The 20,147-nt window shown below is 40.7% G+C and overlaps 1 protein-coding gene across 9 annotated transcripts in view; it reads left to right on the forward strand.

Annotated features, from left to right (window-relative positions):
- CNOT4 (CCR4-NOT transcription complex subunit 4) overlaps window positions 1-14,395 on the forward strand; it is a 73,503-nt gene extending 59,108 nt beyond the window's left edge. For 6 of the 9 annotated variants that reach the window (XM_084496611.1, XM_084496617.1, XM_084496613.1 and 3 more), the window contains 2 exons: window positions 12,038-12,250; window positions 13,005-14,395. In XM_084496611.1, the coding sequence (XP_084352737.1) occupies window positions 12,038-12,250; window positions 13,005-13,306 (515 nt within the window). In that variant the 3' untranslated portion in view covers window positions 13,307-14,395. The remainder of the gene's footprint in view (window positions 1-12,037; window positions 12,251-13,004) is intronic. The other 3 variants (XM_084496616.1, XM_084496618.1, XM_084496619.1) reach the window with 1 other exon arrangement.
- The last annotated feature ends 5,752 nt before the right edge of the window (window positions 14,396-20,147 follow it).

Here is a 20,147-nt window from a genome sequence, read left to right on the forward strand (position 1 = left end):
GTTTGCTGAGAGATCCCATCAATATTTTTTTTTTTTACAAACCATAAAAGACCATAAATTCCTAAAGCAGATGATACGGGACAAGCCATTAAAAAAAAAAAACAAAAAACAAACACATTTCTTCTGTGCATCATTCTGCCTGCTGTGTTTAACCAACCCTTTTCAACTTTTCCACTCAATTTATGTGAAAACAAGCAGCCCTTAAACTCTTCAAAATAAATTGTTTTTCAAAGTTAGTAAGCTACTTCCTAGGCTTTCTAAGTCCTAACTTTAGCTGGTTTCACTTAAGTGTATTTGTGTTTTTGAAGCTTGTATGAAAAAAGAAATGTCTTCTGAACTCCTGCTGCTTCTGCTTTATGTACACATTGGTATTCCCATGAATGTGAAGTACTTGTGTTTGACATGTTAAATGTAATATTTTAAAGGTGCCTTTTTGTCTAGTTTCAAATCAGATCTGTGCTGTATTTCTAATTCCATAGCTCCAAGTTGAGCTATTTGGCAATGCACGCTAGATTTAAATGGAAGGGCACAGGTGCTACCTAAATGAGAGCTTAAAACATTTAAAAAATAATTTATATGTGGAGCATGGTAGCCTGTTTCTCAGTGGTAGTACTTACTAAACTTACTCTGCTGCTACCAGTGAAGTGACACAATAGATTTCATAGTAAAATTATGCATATACTTGAAATTTGCCATATCCATCAGACATGATGTTGTCCCCAATCTATTTCAATGAACTTTTTAGGGCCAGTTTAGGCTTTAGTGGAATGGGTTAGATGGCTTAAATATGCCTCAGGATAAAAGTTCAGTGCCTTCTTTCTGGACAGAATGGTTGTTGCTAAAAGCAATCTTACCCTGGATGGTGTGGGGAGGGGCTCTCCTTTATGCTGCGGATAATGACTAAGGAAAGATGCACCAGCAGCACCATGAGTAGATGTGTGCCTTTTTTAATATTACCGCAGGCTATCAGAAAGCTTTGATAGTTGATACACTGTCATCTTTGCTGCCTTACCTGGTTTGATGGTCTAAAACAATATAGTATTGGGTCACAGAATAGAGTAGGGCTCTGTTTTGAGACAGATGATACAATGAGATGCATGGCTATAAATAATGGGAAAATGAAAAATAGTTTAGTGGGTGTTTGGTAGGCATGGATTTTATTACATAGAAAAAATACAGGAACAAATTTACCCAGCTAAAAGTAGGAAAAAAAAATGTAAATTGGCTAACCTCTCCTGACAATTTTATGCAATACGTGAGTAAAATTTTTGAAACATTGGCTGTTGTTTCATATATTAATGGCATAATTATTATGAATTCAATTCCAAATTAGGAGAAAATGTAATTGTAAAAACTTCTCAATTCAGTTACAATGAGATGGTTTAATTCTAACTTTTCCAGGACTAAAGGTACATAACAGTGTGTGTATTATCTGTTCCACAGATACTAAAAATCTATGATACTTGAAATAGTCAAGTGGATATAGAGACAGTTAGGAAGCATAAAGACTTAAACCCTGTCTCTAGCAGTATCAGTGCAACTTAAACAGTGCTGTCTCATGTCCCTTTATTTTGTTGCAGTGCTTGAGAGAGCATTTTGTCACACTTTTCCTCTTGGTCTGACAATGTGAAAGGTTTAATGCCAGCTTTAAGTTAAGTATAGGTGCTCATACATTTAAGAGTAAGATGCATTAGGCCATTAATTTTCTGTTCTAAGCCTTTAAAGAAGACTGCTTGCTCCCTTGATGGTCTTCGGTGACATTTGGCTTTCTGTCAAGCCAAAGTACTGCAGCTTCGTGTTGTCTTTTCTGTGCTCCTGATAAGATCTATGGCTGCCTGTAGCTGAAGCCTTTATCTGATTAGGTGTAAATATTGAAAACAGTGAATCTGTTGAAAATCTGAACTGAAGCAACTAATTGCTTAAGTGCTGGGTTTGGCACCTCCGAAGGCCTGCATCCTTCCAGAGCACAGAGCAGCTGCTTTCTGAAATCGATGTTATGCCAATGTCGAGATTGCTGCTCTCTTGAAAGTAGAGGACTGAACACTGCTTTTAAATTGTTGTATAAATAGGGTGGTTTAGAAATGACCCTCGTCTATTTCCAACATTGTTTTTACTGATCATTGCAGAGATTCCGTGTGCTGTTTTCATCAGCAAATATGATGCCATTCTTGGTCTAATCTCTGCCATTGAACATTCTGCTCCTCTCATCACTTCTTATGCCCAAGGTATCCAGTATCTTGTCATGGGGGTTCTTGGGCCTTTTCCCTTTCTCCCAGCTTATTTTGGAAATCCTTTATTCCTGCGTGCATTCCCCACCCCTGAAAGTCAGAGCTTACTTATAAGCTCTGGCTCTTCCTCCCTTTATTTCCAGTCCTGATTAATTTTGTATTTCACTAGTGAAGAGGTGAAATGCTCAGCACCATATGTAACAAATTCAATTGGAAACAAATTTTTGGCTTGCTTGCTTCCCTTACTCCAGAGGTGCAAGGAGGTATTTTTAATGCTGCTAGGTTTAAAATACAGTGTATGGAAGTGAGATTTCTGATTTATTTTTAAAATATTAAATCTGTAGCCAATTTTAAATCACATGGTTTAAAGCCTGCTGTGAATATTCATTATCATACCTCTGTTACCTTGTTCATCAATTCCCATATACTTTGCATTCACTAGTAAGTCCTGTCTTCCATAGCAACATAATCTTGTCATTCTTTTTGAAAACTTCATCCCCAGCACCTATCCTTCAAGTCTTGCCATTTCTCCATCTGTCTTAAAGTCTCATTTGACCTCCCCCTGCCTCGGTGCCTTTTTGGTGTTGATACAGCAACTGTTTTAAAATCCTATGGAATTTTTCTTAAGATTGTACAGGAGATAATGTTCCAAATAAAGCTTACTGTATAAATACGTATTCCTTCATCTCTGTGAGCTTGGTTCAAGCTCTTACTAAATTTTTGAAAATGTTTAATCCTAAGATTATTAGGGATGGCAGTTAAGGACAGGCATCCTGCTTTTCTTTTTGCCTGTTTTTTAAATGTCTAATTTTCCTTTGAAAGAAAAATGTGACGATGTAAATATAAAAATAAAAACCCTCCAACTTTTCTTGGCTGCAGCACATCAGAGGAATGACTAATCATGTTAACATAGCTAGACTCCAAGCAAATGCTATGTTGGCTGAAATTGGCCCGTGTGGCTCACCTAATTTGCACCCTGGCCCATCAGTCCTGACAGCTTTCAGGTAACTCCCCAACAAGAAGCAGGGGAAGCAGACACGGGGAGGGAGTTTCAAGTCAGCCCTTCCTGACTGTTCTGTGTCGCCAGTAGTCTCACAAAGAAGCTTTAGCTGCTTGAGCACTGTGGCCTTTGCCTGTATTTTAGGGATGGTAGACTGAATTTATTGCATGAAAGCAAGAACTTTTCACTATTAAACTATTTAAGAGCAGTTCACCAAATGTTATAAAAGCTGTATCAAACCAATAGTGGTGTCAAATGAGACCACATCTTGGGAATGGACTTGAAACTTCAAATCTTTCTGGGTCAAGTTGATTTTACAAATTCTAATTATGGCTGAGTTTTAACAAAAAGCACACGGTTCATAAGCTTTCTACATAAATGTATTTCTAAGTAAATCAACTTGAATAGCCACTGAGAAAAGTTGAGCATAATTAAAAAAAAAATTGTAATAGTTCAGGAATGCAAGTGAAATACCCTAAAGAAACAACAGCAATTAAAAGAACAGTGTTATGAAAAGTGTTTTTTCCTTCAGAATGACACCAAATCTCTCTTTTCTCTGCTTTGTCATCTCTTTGTTCCTTCCCCATCACAGCCTCGGTTGAATTTTAGCTTGTTCCCAAAGATACCAATTTAAAAACTATACCTACATATGTGTATATTTGTATTTAAAGTGGGTCATCTCTGTTGGAGGATACTATTTAGTAATCAGAATTACTGTCATGATGGGGGGGTTGTTTTTCTTTAGGTTTCTTGAACCTTCTCACAGAATGAAATATATATACACCTCAGCTGTAATGGTTGCATACATGGAGAAATTAAAAATGTGCCTGTAACTTCTTAATGTATGCATGTACTGTACGAATGCTGTTCTCGCAGCCTTCATCAGTGGATTGGTTAGGAATTCCTGGAATCCTGAATTCGTAACTGTATAGGCTCTTGCTAATTATTGATCATGACATTGAAGATCAGTTTTCTTTACCAGTTCTAGTTACTGTATTGACCATGGGGAATATCCCGTGCTTTGTTTTATACTCACATATGCATGTACCACAAGTACATGTAAAGGATTTTCATTTGAGGTCAAAGCCTTTTTTTTGTTTTTTGTTTTTTTTTTATTAACAGTTAGGATAACCTAGTAAGATTGAAATCTGATGCAGAAACTAAGGGTAAGCAGCAGGTATACTTAAGTGAAAATTGTTTTTTTCCCTCAGGTAAATGGAAATTGTATGTCTTTCAGATTTCTAAGTCCAGTTTTCCATGTGTAGGATTCTTCATTGCAGTGCCTTTAACAGTCTTGATGAGCTCAGTTTAGGTTTACATTAAGATTTGGTATTATCAGTGATGAGAACTGCATTTAGTCTTATGAGATCTATTCTTGGATGAGGAATTGGCTCACACAAAAAGGGTATTTACTGACTAAAGTGGAAGTACTACAGAATGTCATTATTGCAGGTAGGACAGTGGACCCCAACTTGATTGAGGTCCTACACTGGAATCCTATATACTTTCAGCAATAAATAATTAAAAAGTAATAAAAATGCTGGAATAGTCCAGGATCCTCTGAAAACATCTGATTCGAAGTCAGCATGTTTTTCAAAGTGAGCGAGAATCTTGATTTGAAATTTTCTTAGGGCTTAGAATTAGGTGGCTGGCTGCTATAATTATATATTAGATTTGGTCTCTTGAACTGTGGTAAGTACAAGACATTCACAAGGGCAGAATACTAATACAAAATTGCTTTTTCTCAAACCTGATTTAAGTTCTGACACTGCACATACAAGTAAATATGAATCTTCCTATTGAATATCTGTCTTAATAGTTACTTAGTCAAAGAAAGCTTAAAGGTTATACTGTCAGACCTTCAGCAGAAAGGAAAATTATTTAGAAAAGTTTTTTCTCCTTCAAAATGTATAGTTTAGAAATCAATATATTCCTCTTGTACTTGATAGTTTGCTTTACTGGCATCTTTTTTTTTTTTTTAAAAAAAAAGTGCAGTTTAAGTGAAAAAGAGTGTCTTTCTGATTTACATGACATCTATTAAATTGGGTAGACTTGGGATTAATATAACCATAGAAATCAATGTGGTATTGAGATAAAAGCTGCCTTATTTGCATTACTTCAAAGTTCAGAGTAGAGTAGTGCTCTTTATTACCAAATCCAATTTTGTGTCTGTGTACATGTATTGCTGTTTTCCCTTGCTCTGTGAGTTCGTGACCGTAAGACTTTCCTGTGAAACCTGCTCTGGGGAATGATATTTAGAAAGCTGTTTTCCTCGATCACCAACTTGCTTCTGGTGCTTAGAGAATGTCTGTGAGGCTTTTACATGTTTTCCTTAGCAGCTTTATCTTCCAGTACTCCTGTCACTTCGTATCTCCCTTGCATGAAGTGGCTACTTGTATTCCTGATGAGCAGTGCTGCTGTTCAAATGTGGACAGATTCAATCTTACTCTGACAGTGATGTTTTCAGGCTATCGTGAATCTGTGTGCCGCTTTGGCATTTAGTTTAAGCATTGTACGTTTCCTAGAAATCCCAAACACAGAATCAGTGAAGTCTGAGAGTGAAATCCTTAGGCCACAGCAGTATGAGCAGAATTTTACTCACTCAATTTCATGAGCAAACAAGCTCACTTGTATTAAAGTGACACAGGTATGGTTTTATCATCACTGTTCTGATGATGATAGAGACTTTTGAAAGGTTTTTGAATTTCTCTAGTGTGATGGGAATCACTTCATTTTAGGATGGAGGAAAATGTCCTCTCCTCTCTCCCCCTACAGAGTGAAATATTGAACATATTTTTGCAAAAGAGAAATGCCAATAGTAGAGGGGAGTCTTGAGCTGAAAATGAAGAAGCCTCTATCACTTCAGAACAGGTTAAGGAGCTGTTTCATGGAAAGCACAGGCTACCTGTGGTATCTGTTAAAATAGTAGCACAGAGTGCAGGCTGGGACTAATAGGGATGTCATACCAAGGGTATGCTTTGGTGGTGGCCATGCTTAGCTCTGATCAAGTAGGGAAAAACTCCTGGTGAACTCCTTCAGGTCCTCTTTCCTGTTCTTTTTTTTTTTTTTTTTTTTTTTTTTTTTCCCTGTCCTGGGCCCAGCTTTGTAAATCTGGTTGTTTTGCCAAGGCTTCAAAACTGTTACTGTACAGTGTCCTTGAAGCTTTCATAAGGGCCTCCTAACAGGTCATTGCAGTGGGCGTTCTGGTCCTGAGCACACCTTGGTGTTCTGTGTGCTTCTATTCCTACCTTGTGCAGTTACACAACACTGCGAAGAGGTTTATTTTTCTCTCATTCAGAGGGAAACCACTGTATTTCTTCTGCTTATTTGAGGCTTTTCTGTAGCACTGTTGTGTGCCTTGGTCACACACGTGGCATACTGATGGGTTCTTCAAAAATAAACAAACAGTGGCAGCCCTGATTTGCAGGACTGTTTGCTCTCCAGCAGGACCAGAACAGTTAGGACTCCTGGCATAAAGATATTTAAGTTTTATGCAATTAGTACAATCAAGCTCTTATATTAGCTTGGAATATAATTTTGGCAAAGAACTGCACTTGCTTTACATTCACGTAATGTGATGGTCTTGTGATCTTTGTTATTTAAGAATGTGCTGATTGAGCCTTGATACAGATTTGATCATAGTCTCGTATTGGAATTAGGACAAAGATTTGAAAGGGTCCAGTCTTTGTAGGACGTTGATCTCAGTGGGTTTGCCTCCCACCAAATAAACTGGAAGATGTGCTATCCCATTGCCCTTGATATAAAAAAGATCAAGTGGGGTAGCCAAATTTGAAATACCTTTGTGTTTTAAATGGTCTGCATTGTAGTGTTGTCTGTCAGAACTCATGAAGTTGTGAAACTGACAGTTATGCAAGCTTCCTCCCAAGTACTGATTATATACGATGAACCAATGCTTTTTTTGCTTGCCTATCATCCCCTTTACCATCTCTTCCCCAAATACATGTCCTTCTACCTGATATGAAGGAACAAAGTCAAAACATGTCAGATAAAAAAGGCAGTGCAGTAAGACTAGCAGACTGGCTGCTAGGATGTCATGATGGGGCAGTGACTTCATTAACAAATCATGAAATCACCAGCTTTATACAGATCAGACTTCCCAGTCGTACGCTGTTTTAAAATAAGTATTTTTGCTTTATGGTGGATGGATAAACAGGTTATGTCTGTGGTGAAGCATTTCTCTTCCCCTTGTTGGCTCAGTTTAAGACAATTGTTAACTGTTAAAATTTAGGTACAAGCGCTTTCATTCATGGTGACATACTACATCGGAAACATGGAGAAGTTCAGTGCCAGAACTGTGGGGTCTGTTTACCTCTGAAAACGCAGGTTTCCATTAGAGCAGATGGGATTATGGAATGCACATTAAGAGAAAGTTAAGTTTAATATAGTCTGTGATCTGTATGTGAGCCCTTCTTTGTGTAAATAGTGGCGCTTTCAGGGGAGCTTCACTAGGTAATTCTCTTGTCTGGGGGACAAGGCTGCGGGGTAGGAAGGGAGGAGGCTCTAAAATGCTTCCAGTTTATCTTGGTGTATAAAACCTTTTCATTTTTGTGAACTGTATTTGGATTCTGTTTTCCCACTGTCCCTTGACATCCTGCTTTAAATTGGGGTGAGGCTGTTGAAGGAGACGTTTCCACTCTTTGAGAGAGGGAAGGAATAGTGTGTTGGTTCTCATGTTCATAGGTTATGGTGTCCAACCAAGAAGGCTGCTAGCCAGTTAAAAATTAAACCTATTTGGTAGCAGGGTGTAAAGTTGGGAAAGATGACTTAAAAATGTCTTTTAGTAGATCTGTAGTAGTGGGAAGCTACCCATTTGTTTACAAACATGGTACTAGCTTTATGGTCAAGCATGAACTTTGTTAACAAAAAGAATGAACTTGCTGAGAGTCTTATTTACTTTCTGCAGGTGGTGGAAGTACTTTGCGTTTTCACTTAGACTCATGTTTAAAACTTGTCAGACTCCAGCACAGGCGTGCTGATCTAACTGTGTGGTTTGAGTCTTGCTGGGTGGTGCCCTGAGATTGCTCAGGCGCTGATTTGCATCAGGGTGCTATGTAACTGGCTGTCCTAGCTGGTTGCGGCCAGTAACTGCACAGTCAGAGTAGCGCAGGAGGCGTTGTAGGGCTTTGCAATCTCTGCCGATCCCATCTACCCATAACCGTCAATGCTTGTAACCCCTTCCCAAATGCCATATTGCAAGAGTAATTGCTGCATCTCTCCTTGGAAGCAGTGAGTCTGAGGAAGCTGAGCAACTTTGTTTGCTCATATCTGTTTGTTGGCTGGTTTGTTTTTTATAGTGCTGCTATTAGGCAAGCCAGAAGACTGTTACAGGCACCTGAGTGATGTGGTGCTTGCTTTTTCTTTATCAGAGAGCAGTATTCTTTTTTTTTCTTTTTCATAGCTTGCTTTTTAGTCACATAAAACACAGCTGTCTGGGAAAGTAGCATCTCTTGGAATTTTCTCATTTGCTTGTACCTAGGAGCATGAGATTTCAATAAATTAAAAATATATGAATGTTGAATCCTTTTAGGACTTCGATCTCTTGCATTCTGTGATTGTAAGTGGATTTTGTACTGACAGCTGAGATAAAGGACAGTTCTCCTGTGTCTGTCTTGTCTTCTGTTACAGTAAATACGAATGGTACACTGTGCCTGCCTTGCAGCCCGTCACTTCAACAAAAAGTGCCAGCCTCTTCTGTTCTTTGAAAAGGTTCCATGGAAAACTCTCTATTTCAAATGCTTGTTATCCTTCTGGACTCTTATGTACCCAGTACTCTGTCGTTTTGTATATGGCAATAACATGACAATAGTCAATATTTTTTTCTTAGCCCAAGGTAGCCTAATACCATACCATATTTATTTCCCTATCCCATTTCTTACAAGTTGTTTCTTTGTGGTGGCTATGACTTCATTAGACTTTCTTGGTGACATTATTTATCAGTGTGTGTATGCGTACAGGCATGTTGCAGGTGTGTAGCTTATTTGCTGTCTCATGGGCTTTGAGGGCGTATTGGGGTTAGTAACACCAGTGATTATTGTCATCACAAGCTTGCAGATCCCCAACTCACAGGTGTTACAAGTATGTTTGCTTACATGTGGTCTTAGTAAGCATCTTGTACATGCTTTTTGCCTCCGCAGTAGAAGTAATTAAAGTGAGCTGTATTTCCTTGCACAAGCCTTTGGAAGCAGTGGTAAGAAAACAGTGGAAACTGATACTGTGCCCTGGGGAGTCTGTCACAGTTCTTTCTGTGACGGTGAGTCGGCTATTTTTGTTCGGAGAGCTGAATTTTGGAACTTATCTCATAGGCTTATGGATGTTGAGAGGATTGTGGGCAAAAATCTATCAAGGATATTTCTGGCTAGCACTTTTTTTTTTTTTAACTTCCAAATTTTTCAACCTCAGGATCAAGCAAATATACAGGTCTAAATGAAAAAGTAATTAACACCAAATTATTTAAAATATTTTGTGAGCATTGATATTGCCAGGAAATGAGTTCTGGAGAGCACAGGAACTAGGTTTGATTTACAGTAAAAGAAATGAAAGTACAGATGAAAGCCAGCTGCATGCACTATGGCTCCATGCTAAATGAGCTTAGAGCCAGTCACTGATAAGCCCGCTCTTTAATTCCAATGTGACTTACAGAGCAGCCACATCGAACACACTTGTTGCTTCACGTGGTTGTGTGCACACGGTCATGCTGAAGTTGGGATGCCAGGCTGGTTTTCTCACATCTGTGTGCTAAGGTTACTAAAAGCTGCTCTGAGTTACTTGCTGGAGGCACAGCTGCAGTTCTGTTGCTGCCTGGGCTTTTTTTCTCCTGAAGCACATAAAATTTGAATCTGTAGATGGAGCATGCCCATTTAGTAATGGGCAAGCTTTAGGGTTTACTACTACCACATGATTTCTTGACTCATTATTTCTTTGCTTACTGTAGTGCTCAAGTTCTCTTTCATTTTAGTTGAGATACTTCATGTGCTAACCTCTTAGCCAGCGAGTGGGGATAACATCAGTCAGCAGTCAAATTGCACTCCACAGACTTGTCCACGCAAATAGGACGGTCTCTGTAGTGCACTCCGCATTTCTGCGTTGTCCCTCTCCAGGCTCCGTGTGCAGAAGCAGTCTGGCCACAGATGTCCTAGATTTCAGCTGCTGTCCTGCTGCCTGTGGGCACTGGATCACACAGATGTTTGTGCTGGAACAAACTGCGTTAAGCATGCCGAGGGTTAAAAATGAATGCATTGACCCAATAGTCGTCATAGGTAAAATGGGTATAGCAGGTCAGCATAGTAAGTAATTTTGAAGCTCAGTTTTGGCATGGGCTGAAATACAACTTACTGTTGGTATTTAAGTTGCTATAATTCTGTACAGAAAGAACATCTTAAGTTTTGTCTTCATATATGTAAATACATGTATGTATATAAATTCGGTCTTGGGACAGAGAGTTCACTGTGAAAGCACAGGATTTCAAGAATGTGTTACAAAAAGGGGATTGCTGGAGATATCAGCTCTTTCTGAGCATTGCCCTTGACAAAAATTGCCAAGGAAATTTTTGATAGCAAGTGAATTTACTTTCTTCAGTCTCCAAAGTTGCAAGTTAGTGATATCCTCTAATTTTCTGTGAAGACTTCAATCTCCTCAGTTGTTGATGGAGTAGCAGTGTTCTGTATGTATTCCATAGTAATGCTGCTAGATGACATCAAGGTCTTTTCTTCAATTAGGACAGGTGGAGAAGGCTTAAAAAAGTCTGTATTCTAATTTTTTGTCACGGTGTAGTGCCAGCATGCTACCCACCGCTCTCCTTTCAAATATGTTTGACAGAAAGCTGTATTTAATATTACTTTGCAGTATTTGCAGATAAAATACTAGGATGCTCTTGTCTTGTTTTGCGTTGGGATTCCTAAAGCAGGAGATGGATCCTACAACCCGATAGTCTGTTCTAGATAGCATGGTTTGCCACTTGTGTATGGGGATCACTTGCGGTAGTGCTAATAGCCAAGTCGTGCTGTTGTCCGTTTTCAATACGTGCCTTGAAACTTTGCCAAATAGTTCAGATTTGAGTGTTGCAGTATCCAGCTGGTTTGCTTCTAACGAAAGTTTGAGGATGTTGCTGTGCCAGAAATGACTCTGACGGGTCTCTAAAGAATTTTTGCTACTGTTCTTCAACTGCAAGAGGAAATCACGTTCCTTCCAGCTTCATGAGAACCTAGTTACTGTTTTCTTCGGAAGAACATCTGTAGGGCTGTGAATGAGCAAGCTCTAACAAAACAAACTTTTGTGATATATCCCTGCCTCCTGGTTCCTCAGGAAATTTAATCATGTTCGGTTTCTATAGCAAAGCCCTACCTAGCCTTTCTTCATTTTAATATACTTCAAAGAAAACAACCCTTTCGAACCTGCTGACCATTAATAAAGCAGATGAATTGGGTTATCTAGCTTACACTAGAGGTCCTTTCATAAAGGATCTGGTAGGTTTTCTCTAATCAATAATGGAGCCATTGTGCCCTTCGTTATTTGAGCCTCTGAACTGAAAAAACAAATGGGGAAATATGCATTGGGGGAGGAGTTAAATCTTCCTCCCACCCACTTACACTCGGTTTAAAACCTGCCAGTCCCTCTGGATAATTCATCAACCATATAAACATTTACCCTAATTTTTGGACAGGGAAAATATTAAATGCTTAGCTTAACAAGTAAAAACAAAATCCCATACCCCACCAAAGAAGGACATCTGTTTCTAACTTCAGCTTTTTATTTTTTTATCTTTCATTTTTTTTGTTGGTAAATCTCCCAGACAACAGCAGTTCTGTAGAGAGTTTAAATATGAAGGAATGGCAGGACGGGCTAAGGGCACTTCTACCGAACATTAACATCAACTTTGGTGGACTGCCCAATGCTTCTTCCCCCTCCAACGCCAACCACAGTGTACCAACGTCCAACACTGCCACCACCGACAGCCTGAATTGGGACAGCCCTGGCAGCTGGATGGACCCCGCAATCATCACAGGTAATCGTTTCTCACTCCTTCAGCTCCGCTGGCAAACCATCAAATGGGTATTTGGCACAAACTGATTTACATCTTGGAAAAAAAAAAAGTATGCGGTGGTCTCTTCCAGCTTCCATCCACAAAACCTCAAGGGTCCAGGAATTTTTGTGGAACCACTAGGTGAAAAGTGTCACGTAACCCTTTGCAGTGCATGTCCAGGACCTCTGCAGGCAGTCAGGGTGATCAGTGCTTATCTGTAGGGTCAACTTAGGTGTCCCTTCTGCAGGATGGCATGTCCGGTTTGTGCGCCGCTGGTCCTGAGGCACTGGAATCAGTAACTGGACTATGTTATTTAAAAAGGGACGTACTCCACTTGTTTATAAAGCTCTATTTTATAAGGCTGTCTGGTTGTGTTTTCCCTGTTAGAGAGGCTGAAGCATGATTCAGGTAGGCAGAGCAGGAAGAGAAGCATGCAGGGCACAGGTAGGGTTTGGTGTGGTAAGCTCACGGAAACAGGGTCGCAGTCCTCGTGCAGAACGCTCGATAGAAAAATGTGTATCTTACAAAGGAGTGCTCTGAGGGGGAACTTTCTCCTGTCTGGATTTAAATATTAAATGTTTTGTGGGCAGGATAGCATATATAATGTAAAACGTGTTCTCTGTACAAACTAATCATGTTTTCTCACTGTTGTGTTAGGTTAAATTGACCTCCTTCATGCTCAGCTTATTGCTTCTGTTCTGACTTGCTTGTATCCTGTTCTTTCTTCTCTTTGTAGGTATCCCAGCATCCACAGGAAACAGTTTAGACACCCTTCAAGACGACAATCCTCCACATTGGCTAAAATCTCTTCAGGCCCTCACAGAGGTGGACGGCCCCAGTGCAGCGCCGTCACAGACACACCACAGTAACCCCTTCGGCACACAGATCCCTCTGCACAGAGCCAGTTGGAATCCCTACTCTCCTCCTTCAAACCCCACCAGTTTCCATTCCCCACCCCCAGGCTTTCAGACAGCCTTCAGACCCCCCAGTAAAACGCCCACAGATCTACTACAGAGCTCAGCGCTGGATCGTCATTAGGAAAGGTGGAAAAAAACAAAACGTTAGAAATGCAGGAAGTGTCCCACCCTGACTCCTCCCTATGCCCACCTACTGTTCCCTGTCATATCTTTCTTTCTGAAGAATCCAGTTCCTGATCAAACCTCCCCCCCAAATGCAATGCCATCGCAGGGTCATGACCAGATCTTTTTGTTAAGTTTCTGCTGAAGCCAGTGTTGGAAATACACTGTTTGAAATAATTCCTAAATATCCTAAGGAGAAAAAAAAAAAGAGAGAGAGAAATCAAAATGCAGCCTCAATGCTTAAGGAGAATATTACTGTCTTATGTCTTTTTGCACATGAGTATTCCTGCCTAGTGGAAAAGTGCCGGTCTACAATAGGAGAAAAATGCAATGCAGAATCCAGTGCAGAAATATGGAAAAGGTATTTAATTTAAATGAAGTTACTGAACATGTGGGGCAAGCAGTGGCCTAATATTTGTTTTTGCATTCAGTGTGGCACTACACAGGGAAAATGCTATGTCTTTTTTTTTCTTTTCAAAAAAGGCGACTTTATCGTGTCACTCAGTAAGAGGTTTGACATGAAGTGTGTTGAAAGACAAAACACTTAGAGCTATGAGTAACTGGCATGTTGCTGAAGAGTGGTTTAAAGAGGGGAGAATAAGATTTTTTTTAATTTTGGCTTTAGGTTTAAAGTAAACTTTAATGTTTTAAAAGTATTCACAGATTTAATACCTAGTGTATACATAATATAATTATAAGCAGCTGAAACACGAGTGATATTTACTTCAGTCTTTGTCTCCTCTGTCAGTCTCTCTTTCTTTTTTTTTTTTTTATAAAAAAAAAAAAAACAAAGATTCACCTGATTAGGGCACTCTGGGATAGCACTGCATTGGGGCCACATGATCACCATCAGGAGCAACCTCTGACCTCCTCTGCCTGCAGCTTTTACTTAACCCTGTAGTTTCTGGACGTTTGTGCAGTATTGAAAAGACAGGAAAGAAACAGATAAACATGGTTATAACCCAACGCTAAAACTAAAACCAAGGAAATGTACCTCTTTCTTCAGAATTAAAACTAAAATCTTAAATAAAACAAAACTTGATGATGACTTTGTGTTTGCCTTTCTTTTTAAAAACAAAACAAAACAAAAAACTTGGATTTTGAAGTATTGCCATATGTAAAGCCATATGTCATTGCAAGATTTCTTCCTCCTGTTTGTCCGAATTGGAGCAATTTTTTCATGAAATGCTGCATTGCATGGTGACTTCTGTATTGAAGGGTGGAAAAAGCATAGAAATGTTAATCTTTTTAAAGGAAGTCTGTTGTCTTTACTCAGCTAATAGTTGGAGGATGAGTGTTTTTAGCCTTTATTGTCATCCTTTTAAATCTGAAGCATGAAAAGTTTGGTTTTGGTTTCTCAATTCACTACCATGTCACTTGGGACAGATAGCATATAATAATGTTAGAATATGTGGCAAGAGAATTCTAGTTACAACTTGTTTCCTTCAGCATCTTTTATTTTTTTTTTTAAAAAAAAAAGGTGTAAAATATTTTCACTGTGCAGCAAGGGATGAAGAGCTCTCAGCATACAGAAAGCCTCCAACAAGTTCTTATGCATCCAGCCAGAGATCAGTTTTGGTATTTAAAACCAGCAACCTTATGCCTGAGTGCTGGATTGAAGTCTTTGCTGCATAGCTCATGAGAGATGGCTGGGAGCCTGAGCTACTACAAGTGCCTGTGCAAAGGATTTCTCACATGATGCCAGCTGTACAGTCTGGCTGCCCTCCTAAAATGTTCCCTGTGGACAGGGGTGAGAAGGGGAATTCACAGCTCTGAACTGCACTGGCACGGAGAACAGTCCTGAGCTGCTGGGCTGGGGAAGCCAGCCTCCTGCTGCCAGCTCTTGGACCTGCACGAAGTTACTCTAAACATCCTGCTTTACAAAACCGCTTGGTGCTTCTGCTCTTACCTGCGTTACTCTCGGTGCTGTATTTGCTGTCTGAGGGCTGAACTGAATGCAGTCTTTCTGGGCAGGCATCGTTGCTGCAGCTTAGCCCTGTGCCCTGGTTACTTGGAAGAGGGCTTACACCCTGTTCATGCCAACACTCCCCAAAACAAGGACAGTTCTTGGGACGCAGTCAGCCCAATCCCCCCTGTAACTGCTTTCAGCAGAAGCCCACTGCTCTGGCAGCGGCTGTGGGCTGGGAGCGTCCTCTGCTGTGGTGGGGCCTGGGCAGCAGGGAAGCAGCGGGGGAAGCCAAACTCTGGTGCTGGAGGTGCTGGGGGCTTCTCTCCCCAACTTGTTACAGATACTTCTCTTCAGACAGGTTCTCTTCCTTACCCTGAAAACAAGCAAAGCTTGCAACTCTTAAAGTAGCAGCAATTGCTTCCTATTTCACACAGCAATTTCATGAAACTTGGTACCTTCATCATTTCCTGATTTGTCTCCTTAGCAGTTCAGGATGGACTGAAGGAAAACTGTGCCTGTGGTCTATTACCTCTAAAGAGAGGCTTCAGCTATTCAGGAGAGAGCTTGTTCCCTGCTGCTGTATGATAGCTTGTGGTTGGCCTGCTGACAAACTTAGCACAACAAATTTTGTAACCAGAATGGCTCTTCTGTCTGGTACTGCCCCTTCTGCCCCACTGCCCATAAAGACATTTGCTGGGTAACACTGGTGTTGTAACCCTAAACTATATCAGTGCTTAGGTGGACAGTGGGGTGGCTTGTGCTTCTATTACCCTATTTTTAATCTACTCTCTCGTGCTAATTCCTGTGCCCTTGCTCAGGAAACTACCTGGCATTTCACTCTGCTCAGCTGTGAGGGGCTCTGCTAATTTCTCTCAAAAGATTTTGGTGGACTGTTCTTACTGCAAGTAATTCTGTACAGGGAGCATTACTAAAAGGAGGAAGTTCATGCATCTGTTTTGTCCTTGTGATTATCTCGGTGCGTGGCCTGTTGTTACACATATTATGAACGTGTGCAGGTCTTGCTTTAGGCCCAGGAAGTTGCGTGACTGAAAGCGTGGTGACCCTGGTCTAGCAACACATTTGAAAGATGTCTGGTAGAGATAAGTTGGAGAAAGAGGATGGATCTGACTCCTCCAAAACAAGTATGAATGTGTGCTGAGGGGAGGAAGGGAGTTATTATCAGTGAATGTGTTGGTATCGGTTCTGCTGCATTTTCAAGGAATTCTGTTTTGGTGTAGTAATTCTGGGGTCAACAGTACTGGGACGATACCACAGGTTTATAGCTCCCTTTACTTGTAATAAGGAAACTGCAAATCTCTGGAGTTACAGCAAGGAGTATGTCGCCTCCTAGGTAAGGTGAAGAGCCCTTGACTGAACTTCCTTTCCATCCATAACATCCGTTTCCTACTCCCCCATCAGGTGTGAGCAGCTGTCCCCCTGTCAATGCGGCGTCCCAACAGGGCTGCTCTAACCATACTTAAAGCACCTTTGCCAACTTCTGTGATAGTTTTAAATCATGAAGTTGAGTGGTTTGTACTCAAGTTCTTTAACCCATAATTTTAGTTTTCTCTTCCCCAATCATAGACTCTGTTCTGAAAAAGCTTTTATCTGAAATGCTTGTGTAATCGTAGTCATTCAGGATACACGATTGATTTTAGGCCCAATGCAGTGATCTACAGTTCTGTAAAGCTGATCATGCTGCTGTGGACACTTCTTTGGCTTCAGCACATTATTCCCTGGAGTAATAGGGGGAAGGTATGCACCAATTTCCTCCCTCACCCTTGCAAGAGAGCTTAGAAAAATACCCTTAAAAAGATCACAGACCAGTTACCTGGTGATTCTCGTCTGTCACTACTCAGAATGCATGACGTAAGTTGTAAAGGGGCTTGGGTTTGCTGCTGGTCTCTAGCATATGTAAATCCATTGAGTGGTGGGTACTGTACTGCTTGGGACTAATCCCTTTGGGGAAAGCTGTAGTGCTGGAATAAAAACTCTCACTACTCAGAATTGAGGCCTCTCGAGCACTGAGAGGTGGCACAATGCTTCAGGGGTTGCACTGGAGCTGTCACGAGCCCTGCCTGAAGGGGTCATAGGCTCTGCTAACTTCCTAAGGAGAATGAGCTCTAGCAGGCGTGAATTTTCAGTGCTCACAATGCAGAGATGGTGTGCAGTGCTGTTTGCCATGAATGTGTGTCTGTTAACAACAGCTGCTGCTTTACATCTTCTAGCACCGTGTGAATATGTGTCTAGCTACAGAAATGCTTTCCACTTCACTGATACGTTATCAGGTTTTCATGTTGAATGTGCCTGTAGTAACTGTAAGGACTGGTGTTCCTTCCTCTCCTCCCAAATCCCAACACCTCTTTTTCCGTAGGAACATTCTACTGATGGGAAACAGCTCTCAGGTCCTCTTCTATTTAAGGCTTTTGCTGTAAACCAAGCTCCTAAGAGGGAAAAGTTGATGTGTTGTCATAGCTTTGGGATACAGTGTCAGAAATGGTGTAACCTCAGTACATTTCGATCTACATGTGAGAGCACTGTATACGAGCAAGATCTTCATCTTCCCTTCTTTCTGAGGTTTGCCTTTGCCCTAGGCCTACTGCTGTTAGGTTTATGTGGTAAAGTGAGGGCTCTTGAGATGGAAATGTCCAAACGAAGCTCCTGCCCTACAAGTACAGGGACCCAGAGCCACATGTGGGGATACGGAAGTCCATACTTATGTACAGTGGAGGTTTAAGGTCAGCTTGGTGATCCTGGCAGCAACAGATTTGTCACTGGCTTTGCTGATGAAAATGCACTGGTTCAGGGTGGGGCTGATGCAGTAATGCTAGGTGTGGTAAAATCGTCTGAACAAAGGTGTCGTCACTGGAGGAAAGCAATATAGAAAACTTGTTAATCTAAGCCACCCGTGGGAGGTGATGTGCCTGACCTCTGGTGCTCCACGAGTCCATCTCCTGGAACACAAATGAGATGCGGTCTTTCAAGTGGGGTACGGTCATTGCATGCACTCTCTCCTGGGAAATCTTGCCTGATTACTATTTCTTCCCTCTAGTCCTCAAACTTTTAAATTTTACGAATCTCTTGCCCTCTCAGCAATGTCTGGCAGAGGTTTGCTATTCTTTTCAGGACCACAATGAATGCTTCTTGGGATTTCATAGCTTTAACATTTCATTGTTACAGGTCCCAGCATTAACCTTGCCCACATCTTCAGAGGGGGTCTGAAACGTCTTCTGTCAATGCTGACAGTCCACAGAAGGCTGATGCAGTGAGCTTATCTGAGGAATTTAAAGCTGTGACCCAAACTTGTTAGCTATTTCTAAATAAGCATGCAGGCTGAGGTTTCACAGTGTGGGATCTCAAGCTTAATACCCTGTTTAAAAAAGAAATGAGGATGCGTTCTCTGTTTGGGCACTAAGCCGGGAGTGACTGATTGCCTTGTCTGCTTGGGACAGAAATTGGCAATGAGACAACCTTGCAGCCATCTCCATCCTTCCTCAGTTGGTTTCCTCCACCTGTGTATTGGACACTGCATAAATATAATTAAAATGATTGGGTATTGCTTTGGATACTGCATAAAATACTACAGCTAAACCTCTTGGGGCTACAGCTTCCCTGTAGGTAGGCCTACAGGGATCTGAGCTGGAAATCCTGTGCCCTAGTGTGGAGAATGCCAGAGTTTGTCTTGTGCATGGCAGGGGAAAGTGGTGGGAAGGGCAGGCCTGCATGTGCTGCCCCGGTGAGGAAGGGTTAGGTAGATGGTGGCTCCGAGGAGAACCTTCAAACTGTGGTGAGAATGTGTGTGACTACAGGCCTGGGAGGGATTTTTCCTTTCAGTTCACAAATTACTTGAAGCTTCTATATAGCTACCTTTCTCCTCCTTCCTCTGGGCAAATAAAAGTAAGTGGTGATTCCTGTTGCCTTCCTGGGGTGAAGCCAAGCACGGCTCTTCACTACGTGAGCTCAGCCCTTTGCTGTGCTGGTGTGGTGCAAGGTGAGAAGGAACCGAGGCACAGATGAAGGGATTGATAGGGGAACTTGTGGTAAAGTTGGGCTTCCTGCCCTCAACCCAGCTTTCTTCCATTGGTTTTGGTTCCTTGCCAGTCTGAGACGAATTTCAAGGAAGGCCTCTCTGTTCCTCCCACTAGAGGATCTGCTGGTGGAGCCAAGTCTCAGGATCAATTTTTTTTGTGGTAAAAATCTTAACTTTCAAAAAAAAAAAAAAAAAGTCAGGTGAATGTTACCCCTAAAGAAACTTTTCAATTTTGTCAGGTAAATAATTTTTTTTAAAATATCAGTCATATCAAATGCTTGTTTCAAGTTGACATTTTTCTCAGTATGAAAAACTACTGTGTCAGTTTATTGAAAATGTTAACTTTTTGTTGTGACACTTCAGAATCGGCATCTTTCTGGACATGTTTGGCAAAAGATTTTATATCTGAGATGTGCATCACTGCAGTTTGCAGTGAAAGCAGGTGTCAATCTCTATGTAGCAAAGAAAAATTAAAAAAAAACTTTTTTTTTTTTTTTTTTAAAGCCTTGCTTGGATCCAAGGAAAAGTGAACTCTGAATGTGCCCCAACTGTATTTTTTTTTTTTTTTTTTCACAAAGATCTTGGATAGAAGAGAAACTGTAATGAATTTAAATTTTTTCCTTAAACCATGATAGGGGAGAGGAAAAGAAGAGAAAGATTATATATATATATATATTCATATATATATATATATATATAAAAACTCATTACCTTCTTCTGTTTCTTTTTTTTTTTCTTTTCTGGTTTCATCTACCTTCATACAAGAGCAAGAAACTGGGAAACACTGTTCCCAGAGCAGATCCTGTGCTGAATCTGTCCAAAGTCGCTGCTGTTTCCTGACAAGCAAGTGTGTTTTCTGCA

Source organism: Aythya ferina (genome assembly GCF_964211825.1).
Source record: "Aythya ferina genome assembly, chromosome: 1".
NCBI lineage: Eukaryota > Metazoa > Chordata > Aves > Anseriformes > Anatidae > Aythya > Aythya ferina.